Genomic DNA, 19,182 nt, shown 5'->3' on the forward strand with positions numbered 1-19,182 from the left:
TTTCAGCAGCCTGGGATCTCTGTGTGGTCCTGCCCTCTGTCATGTGGACACGTCCCTCTCTGGGGAGCTTCCTCTTTGAATCTTTCTGGTGTGTTCCATAAAACACTGTCTTATTTACACTTCTGAACGTTAAATCAGACAAGCAGCTTGTGTTATTTTGCCTTTAGCTGAGCCATGTGGGCTGTAATTCTCCTTTGTTGACATGGCCATAAAAGCTCTAACAGTGCCCTGGTGGTTGGGGAGGTTCAGCATGCCTTTGTCTTAAATTTGCTCTGGGAGATGTTTCAAGTTTTTAAGCAGTTTTAAAAGTAATCGTTTTCAGCAATGGATGGATGTTTCCTATTTCTCACTAATTACTACTATTGTTCTTACTTTAATTGTGTTCTGCAAGAGCAAAGAGACAGGGATCAGTGAGTTGGGGTGCCTGGAAGATTCTAATCACATTCCTGCAATGATTTGGAAGGACTAATTAAACTCAGCACATAGAAGAGGAACAGGGGAGTTTGTTCTTGTCTCATGTGTTCATGTTCACAAGGTGCTTTGTTTTTGCAGTATTAGCTGTGTGGATTTCCCCTGTAATTTGGGGAGAAATCAGCACTTTTATGCAAGCTGCAGTATTTTTAAGTAGCTTTTTGAACTTTATAAAGAAAGGGCAGCTTTGAAGTGTAGGGAAAAATTCTCTGTGTGTGTGAGACATGTGAGTATTTGATGTGGATCTCTCTGGGAATTCTTCTTCCACTTACCCTACAGCTGAGGACAGGAGAGAGAAGGCAAAATCACCAGATGCAAGCCTAAGCTTCCTGTAGAAACCCATTTTGTTTCTTCTCCCCGAATTCTGTGGCTTCCAAACTTTGGCTGCACATTTGAAGTAGGAAGATGTGAGTGATATGTCTTGAGGGGGGCTTAACCTGTGCAGATCTGTCAGATTTTGTCTGTAATGATGAGCAGGTCACCTTGAGAGACACAAGTTGTGGAATTTACAACCTGCAGGTTTCCAGGGGTTTTATGGGAGGCTGCCACAATGTTATGACCATGCAGAGGATTGTGGTGTGGTTTTTACTCTGTTATATAAATTGTTGTTTGCTTTTTTTTTTTTTTTTTTTAATTCATGGGGTGGTTCAGCTCAGTGAAACTTCTGGTTAGCTTTGTCTCCAGGGTCTGAATGGACGTGTTTTTAGGTGAAAATGGAAGCAAAACTTCAGAGACCATGAAGCAAAGTGGTTCTTTAATGTCTGACAGTTTGGCAGTGACATGGCCAAAGGAATCCTTGGGATAGGGACCATATCTCTTATTGCTGTTGTAATGTTGAGGTTCCAGAGCACTGGGATTTGGAGCAATGGAAGTGATACACTGAATTTGGAAAGCAGGAAGGATATTTATTCCCTCTGCTCTCTCCTCTCCCCTCCCATTTGCAAAACAACAAATAAATCAAGAACACGAAATGTCTGTTTACTTTCCTTTTTCCTCCACACTTTGCCTTGCCTTTGAAGATAGTGCAGGGCTGCAGAGCTGCCTAAACAATGCCATTTTCCAGCTCCTTTTCCCATGGCATGGAAAAGCCTGTGGGCTTCATTGAGGGGAGAGGAGAATGTGTGTGAGCCCTGGGCGGGTGCTGAATCACCGCGCCTTGGCCGGGCGCCTCAGGCACTGGGGAAGTTGGATCCTGTGACAGTGATTCAGGCTCTGGCTGCAGCAGAACGAGTTTGCTGTCAGTGGCTGAGCTGACAAAGCCTCCTGTAAAGGAGCAGCCTCCATGCACAGGTATCATCCATGTGGAGCACAAGAGGATTTTGGTGTTGCAGCTGTGCTGGGCTGAAGGTGCTGTTCCAGACTCGAGCACTTCTCCGTGCTGGAGACTCAGGATGTGCTGACTGTGGGCCAATTTAGAAAGCTGAGCTGGCTGAAATTCAGCTTTTTTTGGGTGGATTTTCAGCTGTCTGAACAAGCTTTCTGTGTGGTCATCTGCCAGTCTGGGTGTCTGGGAGAAGATTCATCCTGGATGCTCTTCCTTACCCTGCATGTGACTGGCTGCTGACAAGTGCTGGCTCTGACCTGCCAAAAACTGTGTGTGGCTCAGCATTCCCATGCAGGGGATAAAGGCAGACTTTGAGGAAAGGCTTGTTACATATAAAGGCAAGATGTTGGTGTTTTGGTGTTAGGATTGAAATGGGAGTAAGACTGTACAGAGGCTGCTTTTTCAAGAGCAGATTATCTAGGTGAGCATAGGGAATGCTGCCCAACAAGGAGCAGGTGTTCAGTAACACGAATCCCAAGATCCCCACGTCCTTCCTAGCAAAGTTTTCACAATCATTATCCTAAGCAGTGTTGCAAGGATAGGTGCAAGTATGCAATAATCCCATTCCTCTTCTCTCACCCAGTAGGAAGGCAGTCTCTCACCAGCTGGTTTTATTTTTTCCCCAAAGGTAATCACAACCTGACAGATCTTTATTCATAAAGGGTGTTGAGAAGTGAGTGGCACAGCCCATAAAACACTTAAAACATTGTTCCTGCTGCCATCCATTTGCTCCACAATTAATGCAGAGATGTCTTTATCCAGTGAGAAGCTCTGTTAGGTTTTATCTCTGACAGCTGTTGCTTTTAAACTTCCCCCAAAAAGCAGAAATTGTCTGTGGTGTGACAGTTGCTTCTACACTGCCTGTGGCAGCAGCTGCTGCTGGCTTGGATTGTGTCAGGAACAAATCCTGGCAGGCTCTGAACTTTGTTCCTTATCTCTGTACTTCATGTGTAGTCATTGTCACACAGTCACACTTGGCATTTTCAGGGTTTGCAGCCATGTCAGCAGGGGAAAACCTACGGAAAACCTAAATGTCATAAGGCATACAAATGTGATTGGCTCCTTTTTATGTTTATTTTTGAGGGGGAGGAGGTTAAAAGGGGAAGTTGCAGTTGGTTCAGGAGGTCTGAGGAGCAAAATTAGCCCCCCCATAAGCAGTATAAGTAAATTTTGATTCCTCATTTATGTGAACCTCTGTATAACTGTCCCAGCTACTCCATATCCTCAGTTTTTGGTTCCCCCAGTAAGTCAGTCCTTCAGGCTGCTTGAAAAACCAACTTCACATTTTCCCAGGTTAAAATTTTACTGGGGAAGGTTGTACCCAGTGTCCCCTGCATGCCAGAACTCATAGAAGCTGACCTACAAGAGACCTTCCACTTGAGGAATTCCTTCCTGTGAAGAGTTTAATTTGTGTATTTGCAGCAGCTCTTGAGTTCAAGTGTGCAATAGTAAACCTGTGTGTGCCTTCCTCTCCTCCACCTCCTGATGCAAACCCTGTGGTCAGGGTGAAGAGGGCTGGGACAGCAGCCTTAGTGGGTGGTGTGGGTACTGACTGCACTGGCTGGGGAGAGGAATGCACAAATTCCTCCTGGTGTAAAATTCCTTGTGTCCCTGAGGGCTTAGAAGCTCTGGTATTGAGCAGAGCTAGGCTGGTCTCAGCAGAGGAGGGTGGGACAGTTCCAAGTCCTGCAGCATTCCAGGTTCTGGGAAGGTTTTGTAGCTGAGGAGTGCTGCCAACCCTGAGCTGACTCTGTGCCTCAATGTGGCACTGCTCCAGACCTAATAAACCCTGCTGGACTGCAGCTGACTTAACACAGAGTCAACTTTGTTGTTTCTGTGTACGTGGCATAATTAATCTGTAATGCAGATAAACAATCCCCAGGTAATCAAGAGCTTAAGTACCAGGAGTTTTGTGAGGTGAGGTGATGGTGCAATGTGGTTCCTTCCTGCTGGGCTCTGGAATTCTGTACTTTGTTTGTTTTCCCTTTCCCTCATCCCATTTAAACAGAGGATTTGGCATTTAAATGTGCATTTTCAAGCTGAATGTCAGAAAGCTGCCTCCTGCTGTTCAGTGGCTTCTGCTGCCCTTTAAGCCCTGAGTTGTCCTGTGCACTTTGAAGCAGAGTCAAGAAATGCTTTTCCTGCATCCCCTTTTTGCTTTTCCCTCCTGCAACACCCATTGTTATTTTTCCTGTTTCCTTCTTTTCTGGTGACAGATGACATCTGGGGGCACTGAGAGCATCCTGATGGCCTGCAAGGCATACAGAGACCTGGCTTATGAGAGAGGCATCAAGCAGCCAGAAATGTGAGTGGTGCCACCACAGCTTTTTCCTTTGGGGGGCCTGTGGGATTTCCTGTCCCCTTGAGCTGAGATGGTGCTGGACCTCAATAATCCTTCCTTTCATAGCTCATTGCCATCTCTTCCTTGTCCATCTCTGTCTGGAGGAGAGAAACCTGGGTGAAAAGAAGAGTTCAAAAGCACAGAAATTTTAAAGCAAGCGGCCTGGGGGGCACAGATATTGCTGGGGCAGCTGTATTTTGGCAATACCTGTCTGCTGCTCCAGACAGCCTGCTTGGATCAGCTCTGCTCTCCAGCAGAGATTGTCAGGCCCTTTGAAGTATTTAAGGGTTTTGATTTATTCACATCAAAGAAGGCTTAGTGTGAAAACTCTGAGGCTTGAGAGTTGGGCTGGTTGGAGCTCAAATGAGGAATTGTGCTAATCATTACACTGCTAATAGAGGATTTGCTGTCTCTAATGTGCTGTCTCTTTTCTTGATGGTGCATGGGAAATATTTCTCTGGTTAATTGCTTTGAGGGGAAAATGTTAAAGGAAACAAAACACTGGTGGTTCTTTTCTTCCCTCTCTAGCATTTAAGGTTCTGATAATGATGGGAGGCCTCAGAAAACAGGGTTAATTGAGGCTGTTCAGCCACTGCCACTGGAGATGGGAGACAGCAAATGTTGCATTCATTTGATCTGTTCCTTCTCCAGGCTGGTCCCAGTGAGTGCCCATGCTGCCTTTGACAAGGCAGCACACTACTTTGGGATGAAGCTGATCCAAATACCTCTGACCAAGGCTATGGAAGTGGATGTTCAGGTATCATTTTAGTCTCTCTCTATGAGGAAGTTAACATTGCACAGCTGCTAGGCAAGAAATCTGCCTGTCCAGGTATCGAGTCAGTGGATAAAGAGACAGGAATGCTTTGTAGAAACAATGAAAAACAGCATGAGTAAGTGTCATTGCAGATGGAGTTGTATTTGAAATAACTGGATGTTATCCCTTTGTCCTGTGGGCTTCATTTAGACTCAGGTAATTTATGTATTTCTTAAATAGCCCCAGATTTCAGAGAAAGGTGAACAAAAATATGATGGCATTTCCCAGTGGATGAGTGGTTGTAGCTCATTGCTTTCCTCTGTGTACTCTTGTATGCCTTGAACTCTGCATGTTCTCACTCTTTATCTTTTTTGGCAGGGTGGCACTTGGTAAAATGGAATGTGAGCATCTTCTCTCTTTAAATCTTCAGGCAATGAGGAGAGCCATCTCAAGGAACACAGCCATGCTGGTCTGTTCTGCTCCCCAGTTCCCACATGGAATTATGGACCCCATTGAAGAGGTGGCAGAGGTAGGGTTACCCCTACCTGTAAGAACCTGTGTGTTGTAGCAGTAAAACCAGCACAAGAAGGGTGGAGGGGTTCCAGGATGCTGAGCAGTGAATTTGGTGGGGGGATCCCACTGGCTGGAAAGGTATTAGTGTCCTCAAATGAGCTGTTTGCCAGCAGCAGGGTATGTAGGATGCAGTTGGGACTGGGGGGGAGTGTGTGACTGTGAGACCAACCAGAAGTGCTCATTCTTTGCTACCTGAAAGGAAAGAACACCTAAATGGCTCACCTGGTGAAAAGGCTTTGATTTATGGCCTACTGGTTGTAGCAAAATTGGTGCTGAGGGAGAAGGAGTCAAAGGGCTGGGATCTTATTTTCTGAACACACCTCTTGATTTCTTTCCTCTCTGTGCTCCAGTTATTTATTTTGTATGTGACCAGCCAGGGCCTCTGACATTCTGTTCATTTGGCTCACACCCTTTTATTTTATTGTGGATACTCTTTTCAGACAATGTTGTCACATTCCTTGTGGCATTTTGGTAGCTTGCTGTGTTTGCCAATTGTTTTTCTTGTGTATGGAAGGCAGGAGAGGGCATCTCACAAACAGCCAGCCCTTCCACATCTCCTGTCCTCCACAACTTGAGAGTGGTGTGATGTTCTCAAAGGGTTCAGTGAACCTTTGACTGTGAAATACCAAATATGTTTTGGTGACTGGAGTTTGGCTGCTCCAGCCCACATCATTTTGATCTCTTGTTCCCACACAGCTTGCAGTGAAGTACAAAATCCCCTTCCATGTGGATGCCTGCCTGGGTGGATTCCTCATTGCTTTCATGGACAAGGCAGGGTTCCCCCTCAAGCGTCCCTTTGACTTCCGTGTGGAAGGTGTGACCAGCATTTCTGCTGACACCCACAAGGTGAGGACAAGGGTCTTCCAGGGCTTTCAGTTTTGAGCTGTGATTCCTGTTTGCCATCCTGGCCTTCAGGCATTTCTTCCCTGGTGTGTGGAGGAGCACTGAGGTGCAGGGGTAGGGGCTGCTCTGTTCATGTGCTTTGTGCAATGTGCCAAAGTCCCCACCTTATCAACCAGAGCAGAGCACTGAGTGCCACATCCAGTCATTCCATGAACACCTCCATGCATGGAGACTCCACCACCTTCCTGGGCAGCCCCTTCAACTCTGACAGCCCCTTTTTCCCCTTCCACAAAGAAACCTCTGATTTCCAACCTTAACCTCCCCTGGCACAACTTGAAGCTGTTTCCTCTTGTCCTGTCACTTGTTTTCTCTGAGCAGAACCTGACCCCCCCTGGCTGTCCCCTCCTGGCAGGGAGTTGTGCAGAGCCACAAGATCCCCCCTGAACCTCCTTTGCTCCAGGCTGAGCCCCTTTCCAGCTCCCTCAGCCCCTCCTGGGGCTCCAGCTCTGTTCCCTTCCCTGGACATGCTCCAGCCCCTCCAGGGCTCTCTGGCTGGGAGGGCCCAGAACTGGACACAGGCCTCAAGGGCCCCAGCACAGAGGGACAATCACTGCCCTGATCCTGCTGGTCACACTATTCCTGATCCAGGCCAGGTGCCATTGCCACATGGGCACATGGTGGCTCATGTACAGCCACTGTCACCAGCACCCCAAGGCCCTTTCCAGTTTTCCAGCCCCTCTGCTCCAGCCTGGAGCTGCAAGGGCTTGCTGTGACCCAAGGACAGGACCTTGCACTTTGCCTTGCTGAACCTCTGCCCATGGATCCAGCCTGTCCCAAGCCCTCTGCAGAGCCTTCTGCTCTCCAGCACATCAACAAATGGGATCTTGGTGAGGACCTGGATGCATTCCTGTGCCCTCTTGCTGCTTTCTAACCCTGTCTGTGCCCCTTGCAGTATGGCTACGCTCCCAAGGGCTCCTCGGTGGTGCTCTACAGTGACAAGGAGTACAGGAAGTACCAGTTCTTCATAGCCCCTGACTGGCAAGGAGGAATTTATGCCTCCCCCTCCGTGGCAGGCTCCAGGCCTGGTGGGATCATAGCTGCATGTTGGGCAACCCTGCTGCACATTGGGGAGTCGGGCTACGTTGAGGCCACGAAGAGGATCATTAAAACAGCTCGATTCCTGGAGTCAGAGTAAGGGTTTGGATCCTGCTGGACCCCTCCTCCCAAACTGCTTTTGGTTTGTTTTTCCCTGATACCTGCTGGGCAGTTCTGGAGAACATTTATTTGTGCCCAGATAGCTGAGGGGTGCAGGCACCTTCATTCAGCTTGGCTTTGAGAATTCCTTTTGCCTCAGCTGTGGCTGAAGGGGAATCTGGAGGGAGGACAAAAGAAGGGTTGTACTTCTCCTTGTTGGGGTGCTTGGGTGGCTATGTAAGAGAAGCTGATTTTCTGTCTTCCCTTGCTTTTCTGTCTTCTCTCTTTTCAATTGTTTCCTGGGTTTACTTGACTTTAGGGTGTGTAATGACCCAGCTCCTCTGGCAAGCCCCAATGGCATGGGCTGGGTGCATGATTTTTGGGTGGGAATGTGCTGCCATCTCTTCCCTCTTGTAGCTTTTCCTTTAAGGCTCCAGCTGGGTGGACAGAATGGCTGAATACTGTAACATTGATCAGTCATTTCTTTTCTCCTCTTTCTTTTCAAGGTTGAGAAAAATTGACAGCATCTTCATTTTTGGGAAGCCAGAGGTGTCTGTCCTGTCCATTGGCTCAGACACTTTTGACATCTATCGATTATCTAATTTTTTAGCTGCAAAAGGATGGAACTTGAATGTCCTACAGTTCCCACCAAGGTGAGTGTGTGGAGACCAGGGAGTGATGTATTTAGCAAGATGCTCAACTTCAGGCCATGTAGCTCTTGTGATTTACTGAGTACTGTTGTCCATAGCTGATAAATTGGACGTAGAATTTTCCTCTGCAGAGCAGGAATCATTTTTGTAATTGCCATTATACAGCAGTGAAGATAAAGTAATAGTAATTTTAATGAGCCTGGCAGAGGACTTTCTATTTACCTCTATCTAATACAAGCAGAAAAATGTAAATAACCAAGGCTCTATCTGATGTTTAGTTAACTGAGGGTTTGTAGATTGATTTATTGATTTTTTTGCTGTCTTCCTCCTGCCCGCTGAAGGTGAAGGAAATCAAAACAACAGTCAATGGTTGATCATTTTCAATGTAAAATTAATCTTTGTCAGAGACTTTCCTTAAGTGGGAAATTGGGCTTTTGTGGGCGGAAGGGGCCAGTGCTCCCAAAAAAAATTGTGAGTGACCATGTGAAGCAAAGTCCAGAGAGCCTGAGGTGATAGCTCAGAGGTGGGTGCTTCCTTCTGGTGATGGGTTAGAAGCTGAGGAGGAAGGAGAGGGAAATGATGGCAGGGGTCCCTGTGCTTGCAGGCAGCTGCATTTTTCTCACCAGAGGTACCTGGAATGAGGTGAGAAACTTTAAGCTAATTGTGAAGTCAGGAAGGAAGGAAGAAGGAGCTGGTTGTAGCAAGCATTTTGCAGGGATTCCCTTAGTGGGAATGCTGTTTCAAGGAGATACCCAGTTATCACTGGCCACAGAAGGGCTCAGCTGCTGTTGGGGGCTCAGAAAAGAGGGAGCTGTGTGTACTGGAGGTGGTTAATGTGTGCCCTCTGCCCTGCCTGCCCAGCATCCATCTCTGCATCACGCAGCTGCACACCAAGCCCGGCGTGGCTGAGCAGTTCCTGAAGGACGTCAGGGACAGCATCCAGGACATCATGAAGGACCTCAATGCCAAGACCACGGGCATGGTGAGCAGGCCAGCACACAGTGAGGAGGGGGTGTTTGGGCTGAGGGTGTTTCTCCTGTGTAACAGCCTCTCTTCTCTGCTTAGGGAGCCATCTATGGAATGGCACAGTCCGTCCCAGACAGGAGCCTGGTGGCAGAGATTTCCCAGGCCTACCTGGATGGCCTCTACAGCACGGATGTTCTCAGCACTGAAAAGCACATGAACGGCTCTCCCAGCCACCACTGACTGTAGTGCAACAATCTGTGCCTTGCCAGCCAGCACTGGGGTGGTTCCAAAGGTTTCCTAGGGAAAGAGATTGCAGTTCCTTTGTTCCTACAATTGCAGGTCTGAGGGTGGCTTGATCTGGAAGAATTCCTTCCCTGTCTTAGTCTCTTCTGAAATCTGCATTGTTTTCATGCCCAATTTCAGTTTTAGGGCTTTTCCTCCCTCCCCCCTGCCTGTTTTCATCATGGCTGTTGATGGTGAATTGAATGTCCATTCCACAGCTCCGAATTCCTCAGGTATCCTGCGTGTCCCTTCATTCCATGTTGTTTCTCCTCCTCAGATCTGGTGTTCAGCCAGTGTCCAGCCAAGTGTTAAATTTGAGTTCTCACATTGTGTTCCACGGCTCCAATCTTCCTGGAAGCTAATGGCAGACAGTAAATTGGAAATTTTGTTTTCTCTTGAGTATTGCTGTAAGCTGCTGCATTTAACAGACCTTGCTGGGAGCCTTATATCTGTGTAATGCAGAACTGATAAATTGGCAGAGGGAAGGTAGTCATGGCCTCCCTTTGAAATCTGAGTGAGACTGCAATCAATATCTGCTGAGGGGGAGAAAAAAACAACACAAACTCCTTTTCTGGAATCTCTTGAACAACAGCAGAAGTAGAAACCAAGCAGGTGGCACAGGGAGAGGAACTGGAAGGTACTGAAAGCCCCAGGTACACTGTGGCTGTTCTGCTCCCCTGCCTCTTGTAGAAGACATGCATTGACCACCCAGGAGTGCTGTTTTCCCTTGCACAAATCTGGAGGGAGGTGCAAAGCTCATTTCACTGTTCAGAACTTGAAGGTTTTACACTGTCCCCTCAGGATGCTGTAGCAGAGCCAGCCAGGCCTGGCCCCTGTCACAGCCAGGGACGTTGTGCGCAGACGGTTTTTTTATCCACGGTCTTTTAGTATCAAAAGGTGACTTTTGTATTAGCAGTAATCTCAGCTCTTTGCACTGATTCTTTTAAGGCACATTCTCAAAAGGGCATTCACCATTGTGCCTTGATGCTTCTCTGGCTTTTTTTTTTATGGCAGGCCAGGGAGGGTTGGAGGGTTCAGCTGTTTGACCGTGACCTTGGTTGTGGTCGTTTCTTCATGGTACTAATTCTGAATACAAACCTCAAAGGCAGGCTGGCCTCAGAGGAAGATGCACCCTTGCCTGTTAGGTAGGATAGTAGTTGTAATGAGCCAAGTCCCTTCACAGTATTACAAAGATGCTGGGAGAAACAGGGGAAAGGATGCAGCAAGTCAGAGCTGTTCCAGCCTTGGGCACGTGGCTCAGCCTTTGTATTTTTCCCTGCTGTTTTTAGGATGAGAGGGTTTTCCCAGCACAGCCTTGTGGCCTCAAGGACAAGCCAGAATCTCTCAAGTAGCCTTGGAGTTACTCCTGCAGGGCTTTGCCATGTTTCCTCTCAGCTTTTTGCATGGAGCAGAGTTTCCCAGGCAGAATCCCACACGTGGGTGAAGACTTCATGCTGTGTCTGCACAGTCCTGTGCGGGGCATCTGAAGGCATCTCTCTGCTCCAGCCTGTTAGCCTGAAGCTGGCCCTGGCTGCAGCACAGGAATTTAAAGGAATGAGAAGGTCACTGACCAGCTCTTGCACAAACCAGCCCAGGCACTGTGGGAAGGATCCTGGCTTTCCAACAGCTTTATTCCCTGTGCTAGGAGACACAAGCATTTTGGCCATCTGCCCTGAGCTTGATGACTTCATGCAAGTCTCTGAGCCCTTTTGAAATCATTGAATTGCCTGAGAGTCTCTTGATGGTGATATCAGCTCTGGCAGTTTGTATTGGACCTATTTATTCTCTCAAGGTCTTGCCAATGTGACCATTACTGTATCTCTGAGTTTGGAGACAGTCTTCAGTGTCTGGCTACTGTGATGGTTCTCTTTGGAACCGAGATTTAACAGAACAAAAAAAAAAAAGGGAGGTACTCTTTTTGTTTCTGCTTTAAAAGAAAGAAGGGGTGGATTGGGGTGGGCTGAAGGAGAGCAAAACTCCCTTCTCTTCCTTCCCTGGTTGCATTTTCCTCCCAGGAAGTAGGTGGATCTAACCAGATCAGTGCTCCATTTCACACTTTTGGATGTATTTGAAGATGTTATTTGTAAGTCAATGTATTCTATTCTGGGCTTTGCTCATTAATAATATTTGTGGGTTTAATTGTTCCATGTGTATTTGTCCTATACTGTAAATGTAATCCTGTGGTCAGGAGTAGGCCACTGTAATTCCCTGGTGTGTAGTTTTTATTCATCCTTGTCACCTAACATGTAATCTGCATCCACTTTATCATGCCAAATGGTCCTGGAAAAAGAGATTTACAGGCTGTGTGGTTGTTTGAAAGACAAAAAAGAGAAGAATTTGATGAACTGGATTATGATCTGAAACTGGACGGTACTTTTAGACCTGGAGGGATCCTTGCCACTGTGAATTCCTGCAGGATTTCCTGCTTTTCCAAGCGGGACACTCAATTTGTTGCTTGTACAAAGCACTCCCAAGGGATTCACCTGTTTTTAGGTACTAGAATGAAGAATATCCAATGGGATGGACCAAGAAGAGATGTGTGTCTTCATGCCATGGATTTCATCTGCACTTTTCTGATGACTTGGGGGAGAGGGGAGCGGAAGGGTTGCGTACAACACAATAATACCTTGCCCAATAAATCCACAAGGACTTTTTAATGGACAAATGAGATGAGTTGATCTGATGGCAGTTTTCTGCTTTGCTCTGATTTGCCCCTGGTTGAACTGGAGGCTGAAATAGCTGGAGAGCTGGTGAAAATGGCCCTGGTTTGTATTAAAATGGTGCATTTAGCTATCTAGGCTCACTGAGCTCTTATTTTCCTGCTTCAGTGCTTGTTTGAATGAATGTGAACCTGGAATTTGCTCATGCACAGCCTGGTCTGTGGCAGGGAGGATGGTTTATGAATCTTACTAACTCTGCCTGAGGGCTGCTCTGTCCTTCTGTCAAAATGAAGGTGGTGTCCGTGTCTGCATCTTGTGTGTGATGTTCAAGGGTGCTGGAAGTTAAGAGCTATGGATTTTCTATTAATACTTTGTAGAACTTAAAAGGGTTTAAAAAAGAGAAGAAAAAAAGACTTGAACTGGGTGTTTGTGGTGTTTTTCCCCAGACTGTGGTGCTGAAATCAAATGCTGTTGGTTTCACATGAAATTGTTCATTTTATCAGGGAAGATCCTGCACCACCAAATCCACCCACAACCCCATTTTGGGAAGTATTCCACCCTAAGCAGCCCTTGCCCTGGTGCCATGCTGCTTTTGTGCCTTTTGGTTGTCCTTGTCCTTGTGCCTTGGCTGTGATTTTACACAAGCAGTTTTTACCTGCCCTGGCTTTGATCCTCTCTCAGTCTTTCAGACCCCAGTCACTCTGATGTGAAGGCACCTGCATTTCTGTGTGAAGGTTTTTTGTGGCAGCAGCACCTTCTTTAGAGCAGTCAGAGAAACCTGTTGGTGTCATTTGGTCAGTGAGGCCTCTCTGCAAAGAGCCACCAAGTTCAATGAGATGTTTATTGTAAACATTTTCAGTTGGTATCCCAGGAAAGGCTGGCTCCAGTCGGGGTGAGACCACGTGCCTGATGTAATACTGCTGGAGAGGGGCTACAGCAATGACAAACTGCACAGCACCTTGCTGCTTGGACACAGACAAGCCAAAGGGGTCACAAAATGAGTTTTAAGCACATTCCAGGAGGTAAGGAGCAACAACAGGGACAGGATGGGGGCAGGCTCTGGACAGATTTACTGGTGTAACTTGACTCTGGAAGGACATCGACCTGTTGGACCTGTACCAGGGAAGGTACCAGGATGATCAGAGGGGATGGAGCCACCTCTGCTATGAGGAAAGGCTGAGAGAATTGGGATTGTTCAGCCCAGAGAAAAGCAGCTTTGGGGTGACCTCATTGCAGCCTTCCAGTGCCTGAAGGAACCGACAAGAAACACGGAGAAGGATTTTCTACAAGAGCACGTAGTAACAGGACAAGGGGAAATGATTCACACAGAATAGGTTTAGATGGGATATTGGAAAGAAATTCTTCCCTGTGAGAGTGGTGAGGCCCTGGCACAGAGCCACAGAGAAGCTGTGGCTGCCCCTGGATTTCTGGCAGTGTCCAAGGCTGGGTTGGATGGGGCTTGGAGCAGCCTGGGATGGTGGAAGGTGTCCCTGGCTGTGGCAAGGGGTGGAATGAGGTGATCTTTAATGTTCTGTCCAACCCAAACCATCCTGTAACTCTGTAATATATGACTGTGATATCACAGAGGCTCAGATCAGAGGCTCAGCAGCTGGGGCTGTGGGATCACATGGCTAAGGAAGGGTTTGAGGATGGAATGTGCAAGATCAGAGATGGATACATGCACCCTGAGCAGTGCCTCCATCCATCCGAGCTGTGCTGGGGGGGCTGCTGAGGTGTCAGGCTGGCTGGATCCAGGATCTAGCTTGGAAGTGGGAAAAGGCTTTGGGTGCAGGACACAGTGGCACAGTGGGGTTTTGGCTGGTGGATCCCTGCTCAGGAGAGGGAAGCTGCCACCTGCTCGATGAAGCTGGCCAGGTTGATGTCTCGCTCCGACAAACCCCCGCAGTCGTGGGTGCTCAAGGTGATGTGAACCTAAGGCAGACAGACAGGCTCAAAGTTGTGGACAGAAACAGCAGGGCTGCTTCCCTCAGTGCTGCATCTGATGAGGCAGTAGCTCCAAACTTGTTAGCAAAATTCCCTGCGCTGGCAGAGGCGCTCTGGCACTTTGCCTGGTTTTTCTCCTCTCTGCAGCTCGTGCTGGCCACAAGCTGTCACTGCCCCCCCTGCCTTGGTCACAGCAGCCACCTGTGCCCATTTTCAACTCACTCTTTTCCCCAGAAGCTTTTCCTGTGGCTGCTGCTTGATACAGATTTTAATAAGCAATGCTGGTGCCAGCCTTTGGCAGCTACTGCTCAGCTGGACAGGATAAAAGGAGGAGGAAAGGATCTGTAGTAGCTGAAGGCTGGCTGTGATATGGGAATAGCATCTGAGGGAAAAGGTCCTGCTGATGAGAAGAGCACTTGCTGCTCCTGTTTTATCCCTCAGAAGAGGGAGCTGCTCCCTGAAGTGCTCTGCTTTGTCCTCACCATCATGTTCCTTACCTTGTTGTACACATTGAACCACTCAGGATGGTGATCCAGTTTTTCTGCCTGTAGAGCCACTCTGGTCATGAAGCCAAAGGCCTGCAGGGTAAGAAGGAAAGTGAATTCAGAACCATTTACCCTGCAACATACTGGTTTTCACTCCCATTACTAATAACTTTACACTCCCTGTGGCTTCATAACCCAACCAAATGCAAGGCCTGGGCTATTCTGGCAGTTTTCTATGGGTTTTCCTCTTCCTGAGGAGTGTTTCCCAGACAAACTGTGCTGGGTTGAGCCCTTTGGTGTCTTGGGGAGGTTATTTTGCTCAGCCATTCCATTTCAGGAGAGACACAGAGGACTTTCTTTGGCTGAGCTTTGCAGAGGGGACTCCCAGTGTGCAGAACTCTGTGCCCCTGATGTTCATACCCGGTTGAAGTCCTTGAAGTGGAACTCTTTGAAGATGGCATCTCTGCCTTCCACCTCGTTCCACCCCACAGCTCTCAGGTTTGGCAGCAGCTGCTCCCTCTCCTCTGTGCTCAGCCTGTGGGCTTTGCCTGCCTGGAAAGGGAAGAGGAGCAGGTCAGTGTGGCAGAAAAGGGATGAAGCAGATGTTGAGAGCAATGAGGCATCCATGGATTGTGGAGTTGCAGCTGCAGAGTGGGTGGGAGGGATGGAATATCAGTGTCCTCTGCTCCCTGCCTGGAGAACATCCTGCATGTACCAACAAAGTCCAGCTGGCCCCTTCTGTCCTCTCACCTGCAACACCTCCCACAGTGCCTGAGGTACTAAAAAATGATACCTGATGAAGTTAAACTCCAAAATACATTTTCTTTTACATATCATCTTCAATGGGAAAAAGAAAAACAATCAACAACTTAAAAAGCAGAAGCTCTTGTGATCATTTCTAGATCTGAGAGTTGCTTTAGGGTTCCTGAAGTAGGAGGGCCTTTTTCTCTCTCTCTCTTTCCCTCTCTTTCTTTCCCTCTCTTTCTTTCCCTCTCTTTCTTTCCCTCTCTCTTTTCCTCTCTCTTCCTCTCTCTTTATTGGGAGCTTGCTTTTGAGGAGAAAGAAGTGCTGTGGATCAGAGATGAGTCACACTAAGCTGCAGTTCAGCTCCTTTTTCCCCCTCTCCTCTATATTACAATGGCTTTTAAGAGGCTGTTTCAGCCTGTGAGGAACAAAGGGCAGAGGGAGGGATTGTGGTTGAGCTCTGCCTTGGGCAGAGCTGCTGGTACTTATTTTTTAAGGGGTGGTAGTGGGGAAGCAGCACTCCTCAGGCTTTGAGGAGTGTTTATAGGCAGAGATGAAACTAAAATGAAGCTCTTGGGGATGGGGGCTGCCTGAGCCAGCTCTGCTCTGGCTCGGTGGGAAGGCAGGAGTGAGTGCAAAGGGGCACTGCTCTCTGAAATGTCATGTTCTGGCAATTAAAATTCTTTCACAGAATCACAGATTGTTCTGAGTTGGAAGGGACCCACAAGGATCATCAAACTCCAGCTCCTGGCCCTGCACAGGACAGCCCCAAGAATCTCACCATGTGCCTGAGAGCATTGTCCAAACACTCCTTGAACCCTGGCAGGTTTGGGTGAGTTGATCTTTCCAGCCGGTGATGATAAAGAGCTCCTTGTAATTTATTTTCCTTTGTGTGCTGTAGAGCCAAGTGTGGCAAGTTGGAGATGAGTCCTGAGAAATCTGGCTCAGTATTTTGGTGGGTATTTGATCAGCAGCCCCTTGAGATGCTTTGCTTGGGCATCAATGCTCAGAAATGGCATTGGGCAACTGAGGCAAATCATCCTCTCCTGTGCTTTCCCTGCTCACAGGCTGCACAAAACCAAAGCACCAGCTGTGAAACTGATGGTTTTGTGGGTGGCTCTTGCATGTTTTGGGGAAGACTGGAATGATGACACCCCATTCCCGTGGCTGTGTGGGTGCCTGCCTACCTGTGTATCCCTGCATGGAATGGAGAGTGCCAGTGTCACTGGGGCTGGGATGCTTCCTGTCCAGTTGCAGGAGTTTTGGGGAGGGTGTTTCTTGCCTCTGCATATTTTGGACGAGCCCCTGGCAGCCCTGGCTCTGTCACCCCCCTCCCCACCCCCCAAATGTCAACGCTGTTCTGGCAGGGAAGGCAGTGAGCAAACAGGACTGAGCTCAATAAACCCGGAGCCGTTGCCCTTCCCTGCTGATGGTGAGATAAGCCGGGCACAGGTAGCTTAGCAACTGGATAAGGTGGGGACAGAGGATGGCTCTGCTGGCAGGGAGCCACCCGCGGGGTCCATGAAGGGAGCAGGGCAAGGGCTGCACCAGGATTTGGGATCAGGGGCTCAAACTTCTCCCTATCAGTGCTAGAAAGAGGAAAGGTAAAAGCTGGAGGGCTGTAGCTTGGAGCAGAGGGGTATGGATGCAGGGGGCTGGGTTCCAAACCAGCCTTCCCCGGGCACAGCAACAAAGGGACTTGGTGCAATTGTTCTTTTTCTCTGTCGTGACTCTGTGGGAGGATGGCCCCCGGGGCTTTTTCCAGCCCAGCTCCTCCCAGCACCAGCGGGAGGTTTGGCACCCAGAGCACCCAGAGCCAACTCCTCTGGCTGTGTCAGAGGGCAAACCCTCTGCCTGGAGCACCCCTGCCTCCATCCTGCTCCAATCCATCCCTCTCCAGCCCAGGACATGGGCCAGCCTGCTGCTTTTGTCAGGATGGCATGACAATGCTTTCATGTGCTCTCACTCCTTAAAAACACACTCTTCTCGTTAGGGAAATGAAATTATTTTGTTTTCCTCTGCTGGTTCTCAACTGCCAAAAAGCTGGGATTTTAATTTTTGGTTGTTTTTTTTTTTTGCCAGTGGGAAACCAAATAGATGCATTGTTCAACTGAGGGAAAGGAACCAGCAAGGGAAATTGGGAGAATCTGAACCCTCTTTGCTCTAAAATCTTCCCTTTTAAAGAACCATGGAATGGTTTGGGTGGGAAGGGACCTTAAAGATCATCCAGTTCATGGGCAGGGACACCTTCCACTATCCCAGGTGGCTCCAAGCCCTGTCCAACCTGCCCTTGGGCCCTCTTTGCTCTAAAATCTTCCCTTTTATCAAATCGTGGAGTGGTTTGGGTGGGAAGGGACCTTAAATCCCATCCAGTTCTGCCTCCTGCCATGGCAGGGACACCTTCTGCTATCCCAAGTGGCTCCAAGCCCTGTCCAACCTGGCCCTGGGCACTTCCAGAGATCCAGGGGCAGCCACAGCTTCTCTGGGCACCGTGTGCCAGGGCCTGCCCACCCTGCCAGGGAACAATTTGTCCCCAATGAAAGGTAGAATTTCCACCTAGGAGAAGGCACACGGGGCAGCCCTGGAATGCTGTATTCCACGAGGCTCTTTAGCTGCGGTGGAAAAGCCGATTTCCAGCCGGCCGGGGCGTGTTGTGGGGCTGTGCAGATGGAGCACACGCGGGGGTCGTCCTTGCCCTACAGAATGTGAGGAGGGGGTCATTCCTGGCCGATCCTTTCCCTCCCCCTTCGAAGAGCCTGGAGAGCGAGCGCTGCCTTTGCAAAAGCAGCAGGAGCCGGCGGAGCTGCCGCGTTACTGATTAACCACAGCGCTCGCTCCTTTCCCCTTCCTCCTGCCTCCCCTCGCACCCTCCAGCTGCCGCTGGCGCATTTCTGCCTCGGCCAAGGCACAGCGAACAGCCGGCTTGCCCAGCAGCCACTCACCATGGCTCCCGGTGCCCGCGGGGCGATGCTGCACGCTCCGTGCCCGCCGGGGGATGGCCGCTCCCGCCGCGCCGGATCCCGCCGGGGCCGCGGCTCCTCCGGGCCGCCGGAGGCGTGGCGAGGCCACCGGGTCCACCCCCAGCCCGGGCCACCTGCCTGTGGGGCCTCTCGGGCACCGGGGCACGGCCGGACAGAGGCTCTGGGAGCCCTGCACCACAAAGCCGCGATGAGTTTTGCCTCCGAGCCGCGCAGCCCGCTCCTGAGGGTCGCTCCCTTCATGTGAAAAATGTATATTTTATGATTGGCTTTTTGCAAATATTCAAATGAATTATACATTTTATATGTAGAAATTAATAAATATATACATATACACACACATATTTGCACATATTGTATATATATACACACATATATTATATATATACACATAGAATATATGTATATACATATATATGTGTGTATATATGTATATGCATATTTTATATGTGTATATATCTGTATATACATATATTCTATGTGTATTTATGTATATGCATATATTATATGTGTATATATCTGTATATGCATATTTTATATGTGTGTATATGCATATATTATACGTGTATATATCTGTATATGCATATATTATATGTGTATACAAATATTATATGTGTATATATCTGTATATGCATATATTATATGTGTATATAAATATTATATGTGTATATATATGTATATGCATATATTATATGTATATACACATATAATATATGTATATGTGTATACATATATTATATGTGTATATATGTGTATAAATATATTATATGTATACATAGACATATACATATTATATGTGTTATGTTTGAAAGTTATGCTGTATTCCTTCTCTTAAGTAGTGTGTTAAATATAGTTTTAGGTTATAACATAAGGTTAAAATAGAAACTATGCTATGTAAGATACTTTTTTTAAAGAAAGGACTCGCAGTGAGATAGCAGCCACAGGACACCTGAATCTTTCAGAGAAAGAGAAT

General features: G+C 48.1%; 2 protein-coding genes across 2 annotated transcripts in view; one reads left to right on the forward strand and one right to left on the reverse strand.

Moving 5' to 3' along the window:
• Positions 1 to 12,191, forward strand: part of SGPL1 (sphingosine-1-phosphate lyase 1) — a 32,816-nt gene extending 20,625 nt beyond the window's left edge. Inside the window, exons 7-14 of the mRNA XM_054637432.2 lie at positions 4,012 to 4,100; positions 4,788 to 4,893; positions 5,321 to 5,419; positions 6,160 to 6,309; positions 7,259 to 7,497; positions 8,007 to 8,153; positions 9,012 to 9,132; positions 9,216 to 12,191. Coding sequence (XP_054493407.2) covers positions 4,012 to 4,100; positions 4,788 to 4,893; positions 5,321 to 5,419; positions 6,160 to 6,309; positions 7,259 to 7,497; positions 8,007 to 8,153; positions 9,012 to 9,132; positions 9,216 to 9,356 — 1,092 coding nt within the window. The 3' untranslated portion in view covers positions 9,357 to 12,191. The remainder of the gene's footprint in view (positions 1 to 4,011; positions 4,101 to 4,787; positions 4,894 to 5,320; positions 5,420 to 6,159; positions 6,310 to 7,258; positions 7,498 to 8,006; positions 8,154 to 9,011; positions 9,133 to 9,215) is intronic.
• A 689-nt stretch (positions 12,192 to 12,880) lies between these two features.
• Positions 12,881 to 18,443, reverse strand: PCBD1 (pterin-4 alpha-carbinolamine dehydratase 1). The gene is made up of 4 exons (XM_054637433.2): positions 18,174 to 18,443; positions 14,908 to 15,039; positions 14,500 to 14,580; positions 12,881 to 13,990 (listed from the first exon to the last, which is right to left on the reverse strand). The coding sequence occupies exons 1-4, from the start codon at positions 18,174 to 18,176 to the stop codon at positions 13,892 to 13,894; spliced, it is 315 nt and encodes a 104-aa protein (XP_054493408.1). The 5' UTR covers positions 18,177 to 18,443; the 3' UTR covers positions 12,881 to 13,891.
• Between the last annotated feature and the right edge of the window lie 739 nt (positions 18,444 to 19,182).

This window comes from Agelaius phoeniceus, chromosome 9 (genome assembly GCF_051311805.1).
Source record: "Agelaius phoeniceus isolate bAgePho1 chromosome 9, bAgePho1.hap1, whole genome shotgun sequence".
Taxonomy (NCBI): Eukaryota; Metazoa; Chordata; class Aves; order Passeriformes; family Icteridae; genus Agelaius; species Agelaius phoeniceus.

Coding starts and splice junctions, on each gene's coding strand:
- PCBD1 (XM_054637433.2), bottom strand. Junction 14,581..14,907: donor ACTTCAAGGACTTCAACCGG/GTATGAACATCA, acceptor CTTACCCTGCAG/GCCTTTGGCTTCATGACCAG. Junction 13,991..14,499: donor GGTTCAATGTGTACAACAAG/GTAAGGAACATG, acceptor TGTCTGCCTTAG/GTTCACATCACCTTGAGCAC.